At 46.1% G+C, this 18,540-nt stretch overlaps 1 protein-coding gene across 1 annotated transcript; it reads right to left on the bottom strand.

The window, feature by feature from the left end:
* Positions 1-1,674: 1,674 nt before the first annotated feature.
* LOC141055816 (uncharacterized) lies at positions 1,675-12,316 on the bottom strand. The gene is made up of 2 exons (XM_073552530.1): positions 9,327-12,316; positions 1,675-1,811 (listed from the first exon to the last, which is right to left on the bottom strand). The coding sequence occupies exon 1, from the start codon at positions 11,992-11,994 to the stop codon at positions 10,789-10,791; it is 1,206 nt and encodes a 401-aa protein (XP_073408631.1). The 5' UTR covers positions 11,995-12,316; the 3' UTR covers positions 1,675-1,811; positions 9,327-10,788.
* Between the last annotated feature and the right edge of the window lie 6,224 nt (positions 12,317-18,540).

The raw sequence follows: 18,540 nt of genomic DNA, 5'->3' as shown, positions 1-18,540 counted from the left end.
ATGTTTATTAATCTTAGGTCACAAGTTCTAAAGAGGTGGTCAGAAGCCTCTCTCTTTTATGTTGTCTGGTATCACGTATGAGTAGATGCTGTTGTACCTGATTAAGACAGTTGAAGAGGGAATGATCCAGACCCAAGCTGGTCTAACCTGATTAATAAGACACCATAATTATTAAATTTGACATACTCTCGTTGTTGGACGTTTGCCGCAGCAACTAACTATCCCGATCATGTATACCAGAGAAGTGTTGGTCATCTTTTGTTCACAAAATGGTTAGTCTATATAAATGTGAAATATTTTGGATTGTTATATGCATTCTACTTGCTGATGTTTATTGGTCATTACATACAATACAGTCTTTTTATCATTCTCATTTAATGTTCTAAATTGCATTACATTTCGGACTTGTGGCTTATCTTTTCCTTTAATTTTTTTTTTGTGCATTTCATCAATAAAATTATTTTAGAAAAAATATTAAATGGCTAGTTCCCTGTATAATTTCTGTGATGTTTCAGAAAAATATAATTTCTTTGTTAAACATTTTCCTATTCTCAATATGAAAATGGCTTCTCCTCTGTGTGTATTCATTGATTCATAACAAGAGTGGATTTACAGGAACAACAATTCCCACATTATGAACACGAAAATGGATTACACTGTGTGAGTTTTCAGATGTGCATAAAGATTTGATTTTGTGACAAAACATTTTCCACATTCTGAACATGAAAATGGCTTCTCCCGTGTGTGAATTCTAAGATGTCTAACAGAATCTCCCTTCTGAGTAAAACATTTCCCACATTCATGACATGAAAATGGCTTCTCCCCTGTATGAATTCTCTTGTGTGCAACAAGATTTTTTTTGTATGCAAAATATTTCCCACACTCTGGACATGAAAATGTCTTATCTCCGGTGTGATCTCTGTTGTGTTTAAGAAGATCTCTTTTGCTAGTGAAACATTTTGCACATTCGTGACATGAAAATGACTTCTCTGTGTGACTTCTCTGATGAGCAGTAAGATTTACTTTATGTGAAAAGCATTTCCCACATTCCGAGCATGAAAATGGCTTCTCCCCTGTGTGAATTTTCTTATGAGAAGCAAGATTTGTTTTATTTGTAAAATATTTCCCACATTCGTGACATGAAAATGGCTTCTCCCCTGTGTGAATTCTCTGATGTACGTTAAGATTTTCCTTCTTGGCAAAACATTTCCCACATTCATTACATGTAAATGGCTTTTCACTTGTATGAATTCTCAGATGTACAGTAAGATTTACTTTACTGGTAAAGCATTTTCCACATTCTGAACATGAAAATGGTTTTTCCCCTGTGTGAGTTCTTATATGTGTAAGGAGATGTCCTTTGCAAGTAAAACATTTCCCACATTCTGGACATGAAAAAGGCTTCTCCCCTGTGTGAATTTTCTTATGTGCAACAAGATTTGTTTTATATGTAAAATGTTTCCCACATTCGGAACATGAAAACGGTTTCTCCCCTGTATGAGTTCTCTTATGTCTAACAAGATCTCCCTTTTGAGTAAAACATTTCCCACATTCTGAACATGAAAATGGTTTCTCCCCTGTATGAGCTTTTTCATGCTCAACATCCCTTTCATTATTTATATTTTGCTTAACAGTCTGTAATGAATTTGAAGGTTGGACCTCTTGATAAGGAATAGATGATAGATTTTTGTTGTGAAGGGCTGGCGGTATATCTGGAATAATGTGATGCTCTTCATATATATATGGTGTGATACCATGATCAGCTGCTTCAAAATCAGTAAATGTCGGATGTCCGTCTGACGCACAGTCATCTGCCAAGATAAAAAATATATACAGTATATGTTTCATAAATGCTGCCTTTTTAAACAAATTGTATTAAAAATAAATTACTAGTTGACATCAATTTAACAACTAATAGATTATTATATTAAGTCAAAAAGTGTGCTTTTTCAAATTTTTAATTTCTCTTCTAATGCTAGCTGTCATATATAAAATGGGATCAAAATCCATATTGCGCATTGAAGCATGGCTTAATTATAACTTGGAAATGGTAAAAGAACTTAATTGCAATCCCTATTCAACTATGATCCCTTGCTGTAAACAGGAATTGAAGTGGGTTATCTGATGCAGAGCAGAGAAGAAGTCTATACCAGAGGCTAGCAGACAACAAATCTAACACCTCCAGAGGTAACTGTTCTGGTCTTCAAAGGAAATATAGCAGACTTTCTGGAGCCGCATTAATATTGGACAGATGGATAACGATATATAGGCAATGTTTCTTATCTATGGAAAGTTTCAATTATGATAGGAAAAATAGCAGTAATATCTCCTGTCTGGGACATCCAGATGTCCTGAAAATTGGGGACCTTATTTCTTGGGACCAAGCTGCATACCATAAAACTGCCTCAATCTGAGGTAACCCAGGGGAGGTATGTGGGCGTGACTTTTAAAAGCAGATTTTGGATTATTGTCATTGTCAATCCGGAATTAAACAGTTTGCTGTAGTTCTGTACCATTTTCCAATAAGCAGAGCTTCCCTCCGCTAAGATCTGCATAATTTCCGTGACACAAGTTTAGATTTTTTATTTTGTTATCCCTTTTTATTTTATGTAATTGTGTAAACTGTATTGTTTTGTTCCCTTTTGTAATATCTTTTGTATATATTTTTTTTTTTTATAAACACTGCCTACTTTTTGAATCAAATATATAAAATGTAATAGTATTGTTCCTCTTGCTATAAACCGCACCCCTGAAGCCATATGCTACCTGTAATGGGTGTCCAATTGGCGTGTATAAATGATTGGTGGTGGCAGCTGGTTTTTCTTGGGTTATTGGCTGCGACCATACTGGTATATATATGTATATACTGTACATTGTAGTGCAGCGAGGTTGATGCAGTGCAACATATAGGCAGGGACCACAGAAAGTTCAAAATAGAAATTGTCTTTATTTCAGACTCATAACAGGAGTGGTATCCTCTGGATCGCAGCCGGGTTTCCACAAATACAGTCTGTGTTAAAAACCTGTTGCTGTGGGCAATGGTACCGCCGTGTCTCTTGGGTGCCTAAGCTGCTTTGAAGTAACTGGCTTTGTGTTAGCTCCACACAGGCCTGGGTGCACAGAGCTTGTAAACTCCAAACTGACACACCCAAGACAAAACTGACAGACTTTAAATGGAGTCATGGTCATAGAGGCACTTCCAAAACCCAGAGAGGGATACGCCCCACTACCAAACCTGCAAATCCATCTAAAAATAAAAGCCCTTGATGGGTTTTGCTAAAAATCTGACTGGGTCAACTATTTGTACCCAATCCACATTTCCTTTTATTTTGTCTTGTGATTCACAGGTGTTCTGTTGTAAACACAAGGTGCACCAACGGGTTTAGGCCATGTGCACACGATGCATTTTTCCTGCGGATCCGCAGCGGATTTTACCGCGCAGAAACGCTGCAGATCCGCAAAGTGATTTACAGTAGCTTGTAAATCTATGAAAAAAAAAACCGCTGTGCAGACACTGCGGTTTTTTCCGCGCGGTTTTTGTGCAGTACAAGAAATGCAGCATGTCACTTCTTTTGTGCGGTTTTCCATCTGCTCCATTCTCCAAATCCACAGGGGGAAAACCGCACAAAAACCGCAATAAAAAAGGAAGAAATCCGCAGGAAAAATGCAGGTCATTTGACCTGCGGATTTCTTCAAATCTGTACGGAAAAATCCGCAGGAGGAAAATCACCGTGTGCTTAGCCGTGTTACTTAGCCTTAATATGACTCCGTCCGCATCCAGGGGGACCTATATCGACCCTCGCCTATGATCCTACTCACTGACTCACAACATATTCCACAAGTTGGCATTGGATGTGCACTGTGAGTTCCCCAATAACCGGCCTAGTAGTGAAAGCAGCCGTGGCCTCATCCATCTAATATCAGTCAATTATGTAATCATCCTGACAATTGGAAGCAGCGGAGTGCTGTTCATTACAAATCAGCGGTGAGATATCTGTGAGATTCCCCCAGCTGCTGTGACGATTGGTGGCAGCCGTGGGATATCGGCATGATTCCCCAGCTGGTTTCATGACACTAGTTTTTTTTTATAGCTTTACCTTAGTTTTTGTTGTGCCAGTTGTCAAATTTTTATAATGAAATGTTCAGTGGAGAATCATAAAGAGGCCTGTAAGTCAGTGCTATTAGGTGGTGTCTGTCTCATACACTCCTTGACAGCTACATGAACTATAACATAAAACAAAACAAAGGGAAAGAGCTAGATAGTCATATACAAAGAAGCCATGACTTTAGAGCAGGTGTAAGGTTGGAGCAGTACGTGCACTTTTGTATGTATTTTCATTAGCAAAAATAAGGAGCAAAGAGAAATAAAAGGAGGACAAGTGAAACATTGACTTGTAAGAAGGGCTGTGTAGTCGGTGTCTTTTTTGGTGAAGTCGGAGTTAGAGTAGGTATAAAATGGACCAACTCTGACTAATAAAATATATAATAAATTGTAGCAGGTATAGTGGTGCATCCACTGTGCCGTGTGCCGAGGAGAGCCTGTAGGGGCGTAATTAGGCAAACACCCGACTCTTCATAAGACCCCCTGAAGGTGTGGTTAGACTTGGCTCCAGATGGACGCCAGTTGCTACTACAGGACAGACCTCGGACACACAGCAGCTGTCCCCCAAAGGCAGGTGCAGGCATGTACGGGTGGTGTCACAATCCATTTTTGGATCGATGTCAGATCTAGATTCTCATATATAACCTTTTTTCCTTTCAGGCCATTGGGAGTTAACCCCTTCATGACCCAGCCTATTTTGACCTTAATGACCTGGCCATTTTTTGCAATTCTGACCAGTGTCCCTTTATGAGGTAATAACTCAGGAACGCTTCAACGTATCCTAGCGATTCCGAGATTGTTTTTTCGTGACATATTGGGCTTCATGATAGTGGTAAATTTAGGTCGATAATTTTTGCGTTTATTTGTGAAAAAAATGGAAATTTGGCAAAAATTTTGAAAATTTTGCAATTTTCAAATTTTGAATTTTTATTCTGTTAAACCAGAGAGTTATGTGACACAAAATAGTTAATAAATAACATTTCCCACATGTCTACATTACATCAGCACAATTTTGGAAACAACATTTTTTTTCGTTAGGAAGTTATAAGGGTTAAAAGTTGACCAGCAATTTCTCATTTTTACAACAAAATTTACAAAACCATTTTTTTTAGGGACCACCTCACATTTGAAGTCACTTTGAGGGGTCTAAATGGCAGAAAATACCCAAAAGTGTCACCATTCTAAAAACTGCACCCCTCAAGCTACTCAAAACTACATTCAAGAAGATTATTAACCCTTCAGGTGCTTCACAGGAACTAAAGCAACATGGAATGAAAAAATGGACATTTTAATTTTTCCAACCAAAATTTAATTTTAGCATCAGCTTTTTCATTTTCACATGGGTAACAGGATAAAATGTATCCTAAAATTTGTTGGGCAATTTCTCCTGAGTACACTGATACCTCATATGTGGTCATAAACCACTGTTTGGGCGCACGGCAGGGCTCAGAAGGCAAGGAGCGCCATTTTACTTTTTGAATGTAAAATATGCTTGAATGTTTAGCGGTTGCCATGTCTTGTTTTAAGAGTACCTGTGTGCCTAAACATTGGAGCTCCCCCACAAGTGAGCCCATTTTGGAAACTAGACCCTCCAAGGAACTTATCTAGATGCATAGTATGCACTTTGAACCCCCAGGTGCTTCACAAATTGATCTATAAAAAAAAAAAAAAGTACTTTTTTTTTGTTCACAAAAATTTTATTTGGCCTCAGTTTTTTCATTTTCACATGGGCAACAGGATAAAATGGATCCTAAAATTTGTTGGGCAATTTCTCCTGAGTACATCAATATCTCATATGTGGTCATAAACCACTGTTTGGGCTCACCGCAAGGCCCGGAAGGGAAGGAGTGCCTTGTGACTTTTTGATTGGAAAATTAGCTCCAATCGTTAGTGGACACCATGTCGCATTTGGAGAGCCCCTGTGTGCCTAAACATTGGAGCTCCCCCACAAGTGACCCCATTTTGGAAACTAGACCCCCCGAAGGAACTTATCTAGATGTGTGGTGAGCACTTTGAACCCCCAAGTGCTTCACAGAAGTTTATAACGCAGAGCAGTGAAAATAAAAAAATAATTTTTTTTCCTCAAAAATGATTTTTTAGCCCGCTATTTTTTATTTTCCCAAGGGTAACAGGATAAATTGGACCCCAAAAGTTGTTGTCCAGTTTGTCCTGAGTACACTGGTACCCCATATGTGGGGGAAAACCACTGTTTGAGCGCACGGCATGGCTCAGAAGGGAAGGAGCGTCATTTGACTTTTTGAATGGAAAATTAGCTCCAATCGTTAGCGGACACCATGTTGTGTTTGCAGAGCCCCTGTGTGCGTAAACTTTGGAGCTCCCCCACAAATGACCCCATTTTGGAAACTAGACCCCCTAAGGAACTTATCTAGATGCATAGTGAGCACTTTAAACCCCCAGGTGCTACGCAGAAGTTTATAACGCAGAGCCGTTAAAATAAAAAAAATTTTTTTCCCTCAAAAAATAAATTTTTAGCCTGCTATTTTTTATTTTCACAAAGGTAACAGGATAAATTGGACCCCAAAAGTTGTTGTCCAGCTTGTCCTGAGTACGCTGGTACCACATATGTGGGGGGGGACCACTGTTTGGGCACACGTTGGGGCTCAGAAGGGAAGTAGTGACGTTTTGAAATGCCGACTTGATGGAATGGTCTGTGGGCGTCATGTTATGTTTGCAGAGCCCCTGATGTACCTAAACAGTGGAAACCCCCCACAAATGACCCCATTTTGGAAACTAGATCACCCAAGAAACTAATATAGATGTGTGGTGAGCACGTTGAACCCCCAAGTGCTTCACAGAAGTTTATAACGTAGAACCGTGAAAATAAAAAATCTTTTTTTTCCACAAAAATAATTATTTTAGCCCCCATTTTTTTATTTTCCCAAGGGTAACAGGAGAAATTAGACCCCCAAAGTTGTTGTGCAATTTTTCCTGAGTACCCTGATACCCCATAAGTGGGGGTACACCACTGTTTGGGCACACGTCGGGGCTCGAAATGGAGGGAGCACCGTTTGACTTTTTGAACGCAAAATTGGCTGGAATAAATGGTGGCTCCATGTCGAGTTTGGAGAGCCCCTGATGTGCCTAAACAGTGGAAACCCCTCAATTCTATCTCCAACCCTAACCCCAACACACCCCTAACCATAATCATAACCCTAACCACAACCCTAATCCCAACACACCCCTAACGAAATCCCAACTCTAACCCTAACCACAAGCCTAACCGTAATCCCAACCCCAACCCAACCCTAATCCCAATTCCAACCCTAACCCTAAGTTCAACCCTAACCCTAAGTTCAACCCTAACCCTAAGTTCAACCCTAACCCTTAGTCCAACCCTAACCCTTAGTCCAACCCTAACCCTTAGTCCAACCCTAACCCTTAGTCCAACCCTAACCCTTAGTCCAACCCTAACCCCTAGTCCAACCCTAACCCCTAGTCCAACCCTAACCCTTAGTCCAACCCTAACCCTTAGTCCAACCCTAACCCTTAGTCCAACCCTAACCCTTAGTCCAACCCTAACCCTTAGTCCAACCCTAACCCTAGCCCTAACCCTGGCCATAACCCTAACCCTAACCCTAGCCCTGGACCTAACCCTAATGGAAAAAAAAATATATATTTTATTATTTGTCCCTACCTATGGGGGTGATAAGGGGGGCGGTGATTTACTTTTTATTTATTTTGATCACTATGAAAGTTTATCATAGTGATCAAAATAAATGAATGAATCTGCAGCGTTGCAGATTCGATTCGGCGCACTGCGCATGCGCCCGCCATCTTGCAAGATGGCGGCGCCCATGACGCTGGACGGCAGGACACCGGGACGGATAGCGGGAGGTTGGAGGCACAAAGGAGGGTGAGAGTGGGTGATCGGAGGGGCGATCGGAGGGCTGGGGGGGCGGAGGGAAGGCGGAGGGGCAGATCATGACGGCGGCTGCCGATCGGTGCCGTCAGTCGGTGTGGGGGGGGGTCGGGTCTCGGTGTCCAGCCATGGCATCGGCCATGGCTGGATTGTAATATTTCACCAATTTTCATTGGTGAAATATTACAATCGCTCTGATTGGCAGTTTCACTTTTAACAGCCAATCAGAGCGATGGTAGGCACGTGGGGGCTAAGCCACACCCCCAGGTGTTAACTCTGAAGGGTCCTTTGTGTGCGGGTCGGGTGACCTTTCAGTGACCCCGGTCACCCGACCCGCAGGGGGGCTATTTATAGCATGACGCCTACGTAGGCGTCATAGGTCGTTTGGGCACTGCTTTTCATGACGCCTACGTAGGCGTCATGGGTCGTGAAGGGGTTAATATCAGTTTTAGCCCCCGGTGGCCGCTGGTGTTACTACAAGTTTAGTTAGTCTGCTGGTGGGTTTTTGCCCACGGTGGCCGCTGGTGTAATTGCATGGCTGGCCTATTTGAGGCAGGTGGAAACCACTCCCACCTTCCTATATAAGCTCACCAGGTGCACCAGCTAACTGTTGATGATATTATTCCTCTTTGGAGACCAACCAAGCTGGAGTTCAGGAGCTGACAGAGTTCTGTGGTGCTTCAGTTGTATGCTGTATTCAAGTGGCTAACTCTGCTGTCCTGGAGCATTGCAGCAGAGCAAGCTAAGTGTTGTTTTGTTTTACCCTATCTGTTGGATCTTTCCTTTGTTTTTTGTGCAGGGTCCACCATTGTAATTGTGTCCCCGGTGTCCCCTTGTTTGTCATTGTTGGTTTTGTGACCGACCGATCGTCGGGTCGCGTCACACAGGGCCAGTCACTTCGTGACATTATCACCAACCGCCCATATTGCCCATATTTTCTGGTGAGCTCAAATGCAGGCCTTCATCCAACTGCTTCAGTCTCTCACCAATGAGCTCAGGGTGCAGTGGGGTGAGATGGTGCAGCAGCTGCAGTAGTTGGTGGGGACCTGGGCCTCTGCTCAGGCTCGACCAGAACCTAAGATATCTCTGCCTGACAAGTTTTCTGGAGGGAGAGACAAATTCATAGTGTTTCATAGTGTTTCTTCTGGGAGTGTGGAACAGCGCGTGGGGATTATTGTCTGCCTAATCAGGGGTAATCACCAGGCCTGGGCTTTTTCCCTGCCGACCAATTTGCCATCCTTACGGTCAGTAGACGTGTTTTTTGCGGCTCTGGCGCTGGTGTATGGCGATCCAGATGGCGTCTCTCTAGCGGAAACCAGACTCCGTAAAGTCTTAGTTACTCACCGGTTAACGGTGTTTTTCGGAGTCCATGACAGCACCACCTGAGAAAGGGGATCCGCCCTTCAGGAACAGGAAACCTACAGATACAAAAGGGCGGCACCTCTCCCACGCATCAGTTGGATTACAGAGCACAAGAGGACCACAATGGTTAATAGCAAATTTATATACAGTACTTTTACACAACTATTCATTACCAGTGTACATACAAGAGGAAGAAGTGCACACCCAAATTTAAACTAAAGGGAGGGAATATACGGGTGCTGTCATGGACTCCGAAAAACACCGTTAACCGGTGAGTAACTAAGACTTTATCGGTCGTCCATGACAGCACCACCTGAGAGAATTACAGAGCGTAAAACTATTTAGGGAGGGACTACAGCCTGCAGTACCCTTATACCAAAAGAGAGGTCTGTGGAAGCACCCAAGTCTAGCCTATAATGACTATAAAAGGTGCTCGGAGAGGACCAATCTGGTCAATGGACACTTCTGATCTTTCGGCCCACGAGGTTTACATGGCTCTGGTGGAATGCGCCCTCAGCTTCCGGGGTGGCGACCTGCCTTTTGAGGTGTATGCTATTGAGATCGCTTCTCTAACCCACCTGGCTAGTGTACTTTTTGACGCTCTACAACCTTTCCTAGGGCCTTGATCAGAGACAAACAGGGCATTATCTTTTTTCCAGGGATCGGTAACTGCCAGATATTCTATGAGGCATTTCCTAACATCCAAGGTGTGAAGCTTCTCTTCCTTCTCATTAGCTGGATTAGGGAGAAAAGATGGAAGGACTATCTCCTGTGTCCTATGAAAGCTGGAAACTACCTTAGGTAAATACGCCGGATCAGGTCTGAGTATTACCCTATCGTCCTTGAACTGTATATAAGGAGGACGTCTAGATAATGCCTGGATGTCGCTTACCCTACGAGCTGAGGTTAGAGCTAACAGGAAGGCTACTTTGAGGGACAGGTTCTTTATGGAAGCTGATGAAATAGGTTTGAATGGGGCTTCTGTCATAGCCGTGAGGACTAGGTTCAAGTCCCACGGCATGAATCTATCTTTCGCTATTGGCCTGGTTCTACCTGCTGCCTTAATGAATCTACTAATCCAGTAATTACCCGCGATGTTGCAGCTAAAGAGGGCCCCCAAGGCTGATACTTGTACTTTAAGGGTACTAGTGGAGAGCCCCATATCCAGACCTTTCTGAAGAAACTCTAAGATTTGGTTTACAGGTGCCGAAGCGCCAGAGACCACTCCAGAGTTCTGCAGGAATTTTTTCCAAATTCTGACATAGATTTTCGTAGTGATGACTTTTCTACTTTTAAGTAGGGTGTTAATCAGGTCTGGGGAGAAGCCTTTTTCTCTCAGCAGTCTCCGTTCAAACTCTACGCCGTCAGATGTAGGCCAGCCACCTGAGGATGGAACACTGGGCCCTGGGATAGGAGATCCGGGATGTCCGGAAGGACCCAAGGGTCAGACACCGACATGGTCCTGAGGCAAGAAAACCAAGTCCTCCTGGGCCAAAATGGAGCGATAACTATCACCCTTGCTGTCTCTCCTGATTTTCTTCATCACCAGGGGTAGTAGCGATAGGGGAGGGAAGGCGTATGCTAGCCCGAAGTCCCACTTTATCAGAAAGGCATCTACCTCCAGGGGGTTTTCTGTGGGATTTAGGGAGCAAAATTGTTTTAATTTTCTGTTTTCCCTGGTAGCGAAGAGGTCTACCTCTGGTTGTCCCCATTTTTGTACAATCAGGTCGAAGATGGAGGTGTTTAGGGACCATTCTCCTTGTTTTAGTGGATTGCGGCTTAGGAAATCTGCTGTGATATTTTCCTTCCCTTTTATATGTAGAGCTGTTAAAGATTGAAAATGCTGCTCTGCTAGCCGGAATAGCCGTTCTGCCACATTCATCAGGGGTTTGGAACGAGTCCCGCCTTGGTGGTTGATATAAGCCACGGTGACCTGATTGTCGGAGAACACTCGCACATGATGGCCCTGTAGATACACAAGTAGCTCCTTAGCTGCCTGCTCTACCGCTGTCAACTCTTTCAGATTAGATGACATTTCTATCTGATGATGCTCCCATAGGCCCTGTACCAGAATCTCACCCATATGAGCCCCCCAACCGGAAGGGCTAGCATCCATGGTGATTATGCGGGATATGTCATACTCCCAGGGGACCCCTTTGGATAAATTATCCTTGACTAGCCACCACTCTAGGGACTCCCTTGTGTTTCGGGACAAGGTTAGCTGGCCCTCTAAGTAACCCTCAAGGATTCTCTGATGCCTTAAGACCTCGCCCTGCAGTTTTCTTGTATGAAACTGTGCCCACTGCACTGCCGAGATACAGGACGAGAGGGAACCCAGAAGGGACATGGCTTTCCTGAGGGACATGGTAGGGTTATTGGAAGCGTTCAGGACCTGATAGTGTAGGCGAACAAGCTTCTCCGGGGGCAGACGGCATTCCTGTTTCTCAGAGTCTAGGATCAGGCCCAAGAATTGTTGGACTCTCACCGGCTGTAACCAAGACTTTTCAATGTTAAGCAGCCATCCTAACCCCTCTAGGGCAGACATTGCCCTTTGTAGTTGTTCCAGACAATGTTTTGCTGTTTTCCCTACGATCAGGAAGTCATCTAAGTAGGGGATCACAAGAATGTCCGATTCACGTAGATGGGCCATAACTTCCGCTACAACTTTGGTAAACACACGGGGAGCTACTGCCACCCCAAAGGGGAGGGCCGCATATTGGAAATGTTCTGACCCATCCAGCTGAACCGCCACTCTGAGAAACTGCTGATGGGCTGCATGAATGGGAATATGGTATGTGATAAAACACTCCGGGATCGGCTTTGCTGGGGTCAAAGGTCACGTGCGTTCAGCACGAAACTCAGGCGCAGAGCTGGGATTCGGGTGTAACTGACCCTGGGTCAGGTTTATTAATGGTGAAAGCAATGCAAAAGGAAATAAAACATAAAACAAATCCTTGCCTGTCCGGCACTAACTAAACAATGGACAACCTAACTACCAACTGGCGGGCTTCACCCGTCCAGCTAAACCACAGTTGCAATGGGCACTGCTTTCACTCACGTGTGTCTCTCACACAGACAGGCTCTCTGTGTTCCCAGGCTGAGACACTCACACAACCACCTGGCATCCTTTTATATCCACCTATCATTATTCATTAGTCACCAGGTGCGATACTGACCAGACTAGGCCACATAGGAAAGGAATCTGGGCGAGATATACCTGCCCTCATCCACTATTCCCACATGATTCTCACATATCCCCCCCCTCTGCTCAGACCACTCCGGTCGAGCAATGACACCCGCCAAACAGTGCACTCGGGACAGGGCATCTGCATTTCCCATCTGTACCCCTGGGCGGTGCTCCACCGTAAAAGTGTAGGCCTGCAGGGCAAGGAACCACCGGGTCACCCGGCTATTCCGTCCCTTGTTCAAGTGCATCCACTTGAGAGGGGCATGGTCAGTGATCAGCCTGAACTTTCGGCCCACCAGGTAATATTTGAGGGCTTCTAAAGCCCACTTAATGGCGAGGCACTCTTTTTCTACGACTGCATACCTTTGCTCGTGTTTATTCAGCTTCCTGCTGAGATAGAGGACTGGGTGTTCCACTCCGTCCCTCACTTGTGAGAGTACGGCCCCGATACCGGTATCAGAGGCATCCGATTGTACCACAAACTCGCTGCAGAAGTCCGGAGTCACCAGTACGGGCTGAGAGCAAAGTGCCCGTTTTAGGCTATGGAAGGCTTCTTCAGCCGCTAAACTCCATTTAATCATGATGGAGTCTTTTCCATTTGTAAGATCCGTCAGGGGGGTAGCGATGGCTGCAAAATTGGGTATGAACCGGCGATAATAGCCGGCGATCCCCAGGAAGGCTTGCACCTGCTTCTTGTTGACAGGTTGTGGCCAGTCCTGAACCGCCTGAATCTTATCAACCTGGGGTTTAACAACACCCCTCCCAATTACATACCCCAAATACCGGGCTTCTTCTAGCCCGATGTGACATTTCTTGGGGTTCGCGGTTAGACCTGTCTCCCACAGGTCGTCAATCACAGCTTGTACTTTCTGGAGATGAGTCTCCCAGTCCAAGCTGTAAATGACAATGTCATCCAAATAGGCCGAAGCGTACCGCCTATGTGGCCTCAGGACTCGATCTATCAGTCTCTGGAAGGTCGCCGGTGCCCCGTGCAGTCCAAACGGCATATACACATACTGAAATAAACCTTCCGGCGTAGCAAATGCCGTCTTTTCTCTGGCAGCCTCAGCCAGAGGGATCTGCCAATACCCCTTTGTTAGATCTAGGGTCGTAATATACCGGGCTTTTCCTAACCGATCTATTAACTCGTCGACCCGGGGCATAGGATAGGCATCAAATTTTGAGACCGCATTCAGTTTCCTGAAGTCATTGCAGAACTGGATGGTGCCGTCCAGTTTGGGAATTAGCACAATTGGGCTGGACCACGCACTGTGCGATTCCTCAATGACTCCTAACTCTAACATTGCCTTCACTTCTCGGGAAACTGGTTCACGGCGCGCTTCCGGGATTCGGTAGGGCTTTACGTGAACTGTGACACCAGGTTCCGTTACGATGTCATGTTTCATTAGCATAGTCTGCCCGGGTTTTTCTGAGAAAAACTTTTGGTTGTGAAGTAGAAACTGCCTGACCTCAGTCTTTTGCCGCTCCAAGAGAGTCTCTGCAACCCGTACCTCCGGTACGGTATGCGAGCAGACAGGACGGGCCAGCTCCGCTGACAAGGCAGACCGATCCTTCCAGGGCTTTATCAGATTTACATGATAAATCTGTTCAGGTTTCCGTTTACCTGCCTGGTATACTTTGTAGTTTACTTCACCAACTCTTTCCTTGATCTCAAAGGGGCCCTGCCACTTTGCCAGGAACTTACTGTCCACCGTGGGGACCAGGATCAACACCCTATCTCCGGGTGCAAACGTACGGATCTTGGCGCCCCTATCATAGATTCTTTTTTGGGCTCCTTGAGCCTGTATCATGTGTTCTTTGACGATAGGCATATCAGCCGCAATACGGTCCTGCATTTGTGTGACGTGATCTATCACTGTTTTAAAAGGAGTGACCTGACCCTCCCAGGTTTCTTTTGCAATGTCTAACAGTCCGCGAGGACGTCGGGCGTACAATAACTCGAAAGGCGAGAATCCCGTGGAAGACTGGGGTACTTCCCTGATGGCAAAAAGCAAATACGGAAGTAAATAGTCCCAGTTCTTCCCATCCTTGTCTATCACCTTTCTCAGCATCTGCTTCAGAGTTTTATTGAACCGTTCGACCAACCCGTCTGTTTGAGGGTGATACACGGATGTGCGTAACGGTTCGATTTGTAACAATCGGCAGAGCTCCTTCATTACCCTGGACATAAAGGGGGTCCCCTGGTCGGTATCTGTTTTGGTATACCGACCCGACTAAATACATGCACCAGTTCCTTGGCAATCGTCTTGGTGGCCGTGTTACGCAAAGGGATGGCCTCCGGGTAATGAGTGGCATAATCCAAGACGACCAGGATATGTTGGTGTCCACGTGCAGACCGTGGAAGGGGCCCAACTAAATCCATCCCAATCCTCTCAAACGGGACTTCAATAATAGGTAGGGGTACCAAAGGGCTACAGAAACGGGGCTTAGGTGCAGAGGCTTGGCAGTCAGGACAAGACTCACAATATACTCGAATATCGTGATGCATGCCTGGCCAAACAAAACAGTGTAATATCCTTTCGGTGGTTTTCTGGACTCCCAGGTGACCTCCCATCACATGTCCGTGGGCCAGGTCCAGCACCTGCCGCCGGTAGGGTTTTGGCACGACTAATAGTTGCACCGTATCTTCCCCTTTTTCTCTATCTGATAGAGTAAATCATTCTCCAGAACCATGTAAGGATATGCCAGCCTAGAGCCAGGTTCTACGGGTACCCCATTTATCACTTTTACATTTGTCCTAGCCTGAGAAAGGGTAGGATCCTTTATTTGCTCACTTTGGAAGTCATCTTTCTGAACTTCTAAATCCGGCAAACGGGGAGGTGGACGGCTGTCGGCCTCCTCCTCTTCGCCGGTCTCCTCCATATCACCCGCCATGACTGAAAACGGGAACTGCAGGTCATTTCCCGCAGACTCTTCCCCAGAGTCTTCCGGGGAGACCTCTTCCAGGGGTTCGGGACCCACACGCGCCCTGGGAGAAGAATCATGTACACCATTACCCTGGGGTATCAACTGATTCTCCCACAATTGCCAGAAGTGGGGAAAATCCCGGCCCAGGATAACATCATGCAATAACGCCGGGACGAGTCCCACTTTATGTTGCACAGACCCATAGGAAGTAGTAATGCATATGACCGTGGTGAGGTACGAACAGGTGTCTCCATGCACACACATTACAGAAAATTTGTCTGATGGTCCAGTCGGGGCTGACACCAGACTGGCCTTCACCAGAGTCACCACACTTCCCGAGTCTAACAATGCCACCACCTTTTTGCCATCAACAGTTAAATCACACAAGTGTTTTTCCACATCCTTTTGACCGGCATTCACACTCACTACCCGTGCAACCATAGACATGCGGTTTTTAGAGTCTGTGAGGTCGCACTGCATGGGTTCAGTAGTGACCGGACAGTTCGCAGCAATATGTCCCATCTCTTGGCAGCGGAAACACCTAACGGGCCCCTTGCTTAGACCATAGTTCGTTACTCTCGGCCTCGCAGTGCGGACAGTCCCGTTTTCCTCCCCCACTGTCTTAGGGATTTTTCCTTCTCCCCAACTCCCTGGAACAGTCTTACCGGTTCCACGTGGAGATGAAGAACGAGGTGGGGTAGCGTCGTCTCGGAGTCCTTCCGCCACGGAGTAACGTTCAACCAGATCCACCAGTTGATCTGCCGTCGTAGGATTTCCATGGCTTACCCACTTCCTCAGGGCTGGCGGTAGAGCTCTCAGGTTCTTGTCCATGACGACTCTCTGGATTATCTCTGGCGCTGTCAGCACCTCGGGTTGTAGCCACTTCTTCGTCACGTGGTTCAGGTCGAACATCTGTGACCGCGGTGGTTTATCCGGCTGATAAGTCCATTGATGCATCGTCACTCCCAGCCGGGCCAAGATCTCGGCTTTCAATTTGTCAAAGTCCTGCGCGGCTTCAGGCTCTAAGTCATAATAAGCCTTTTGGGCCTCACCGGAAAGAAACGGGGCAATCAGGCCGGCCCATCGTGCCTTCGGCCATTTTTCTCGCACCGCCGTCCGTTCAAACGTGGTCAGGTATGCCTCGACGTCATCTTCGGTCGTCATTTTCTGCCAGTACCGACTCACGTGAATCACTCTCGACTCGGCTTCCAGGTTAAGCTCAGGTAAGCTTGCCAAGCGCTGCGCCACCTGCTGGAGAAGCGAACGATCGGTAACTGTCATGTCCACCAACTCCTTCAGCTGGGCCATCATCACCCGATTAGCTTCTTGCTGGACGGCGGTGGACTGTACCAGCGCTTTCACCACGTCCTCCATGCTCATGCTTGCAACGTGATGCCCGCGTTCTCCACCACAATGTGATAAAACACTACGGGATCGGCTTTGCTGGGGTCAAAGGTCACGTGCGTTCAGCATGAAACTCAGGCGCAGAGCTGGGATTCGGGTGTAACTGACCCTGGGTCAGGTTTATTAATGGTGAAAGCAATGCAAAAGGAAATAAAACATAAAACAAATCCTTGCCTGTCCGGCACTAACTAAACAATGGACAACCTAACTACCAACTGGCGGGCTTCTCCCGTCCAGCCAAACCACAGTTACAGTGGGCACTGCTTTCTCTCACACAGACAGGCTCTCTGTGTTCCCAGGCTGAGACACTCACACAACCACCTGGCATCCTTTTATATCCACCTCCCATTATTCATTAGTCACCAGGTGCGATACTGACCAGACTAGGCCACATAGGAAAGGAATCTGGGCGAGATATACCTGCCCTCATCCACTATTCCTACATGATTCTCACAGGTAGTAAGCGTCTTTTAAATCTAACACCACCATAAAACAGTTTTGAAACAGTAATTTTATTGTTGATTTAATTGTCTCCATCTTAAACGGGCGTATGACCAGGAATTCATTGAGGGATTTAAGGTTTATTATAGTCCTGAAGGACCCGTCTGGTTTGCGGACCAGGAACAGGGGGGAGTAAAACCCTGTCCCCGTTTCTCCCTCTGGGACCACCGTTAGGACCCTCTTACGGCAGAGATCATGCACCTCGGCCTCCTGGGCAGCTTGTTCTGGTGTGGAAGACCTGAGCGGGGTGACTTTAAATCGATCTTGGGGGACCCGGGCGAATTCTAGGCGTAGACCCGCAGCTATCACCCCCAGTATCCATTTACTATTGGAAATCAAGGACCAGGCTGGGTAGAAGGCAGCTAGTCTCCCCCCTACCGGGGCAACTAGTCATTGGGGGGGTTTTTTAGTGTCACGTGCTGGACCTTCTTGATGCCCCCCTCCTCCGAACATGAAACCTGTACCTCTCCTCCTTTTGTCCTCCCATCTGCCCTGATCTCTGGACGGCCTTCTACGGAAATAGCCTTTCCTGGTAAAGGGACGTCTGTAAGAAGGACTCGGTAGACTGGGGAACTTCTTTTTATCATCCCCGGCTTTCTCTAAGAGTTCATCCAAGACTGGGCCAAACAGATATTCACCCTCACATGGAATGGAGCAGAGTCGTGATCTGGCCTGGATATCTCCCGGCCAGCATTTTAACCAAAGGGCCCTTCGAGCTGCATTAGATAAACTCGCAGTTCTGGCTGCCATCCTCGCAGAGTCCGCTGAAGCATCCGCCAAAAAAGCTGCCGCACTTTGGATGATTGGCAGCGTTGTCCGGATAGAAGATCTTGAGACTCCGTCCTTTAGTTGGGAATCCAATTGGTCTAGCCAGACCATCATGGATCTGGCCGTACATGTGGCAGCTATCACTGGTCTTAGAGCACCTGCTGACATCTCCCAAGTTCCCTTCAAAAAGGAGTCTGCTTTCTTATCTAACGGGTCTTTTAAGGAGGCCATGTCGTCGAAGGGAATGGAGGATTTTTTGGAGGCTTTGGCTACTGCCGCATTCAGTTTAGGGGCTTTATCCCATCTGTTTACCACTGGGTCGTCAAACGGGTACCTCCGCTTGAAGGCCGGAGGTAAGGAGCCTCTTTTTTCAGGTCTCTTCCATTCCCTATCTATTAGGCTCTGGAC

Source organism: Dendrobates tinctorius, unplaced genomic scaffold (assembly GCF_039654945.1).
Source record: "Dendrobates tinctorius isolate UK_male_01 unplaced genomic scaffold, ASM3965494v1 ptg000192l, whole genome shotgun sequence".
NCBI lineage: Eukaryota > Metazoa > Chordata > Amphibia > Anura > Dendrobatidae > Dendrobates > Dendrobates tinctorius.
The sequence above is the reverse complement of the archived record's forward strand: the minus strand, read 5'-3'. Positions and strand labels throughout refer to the sequence as shown.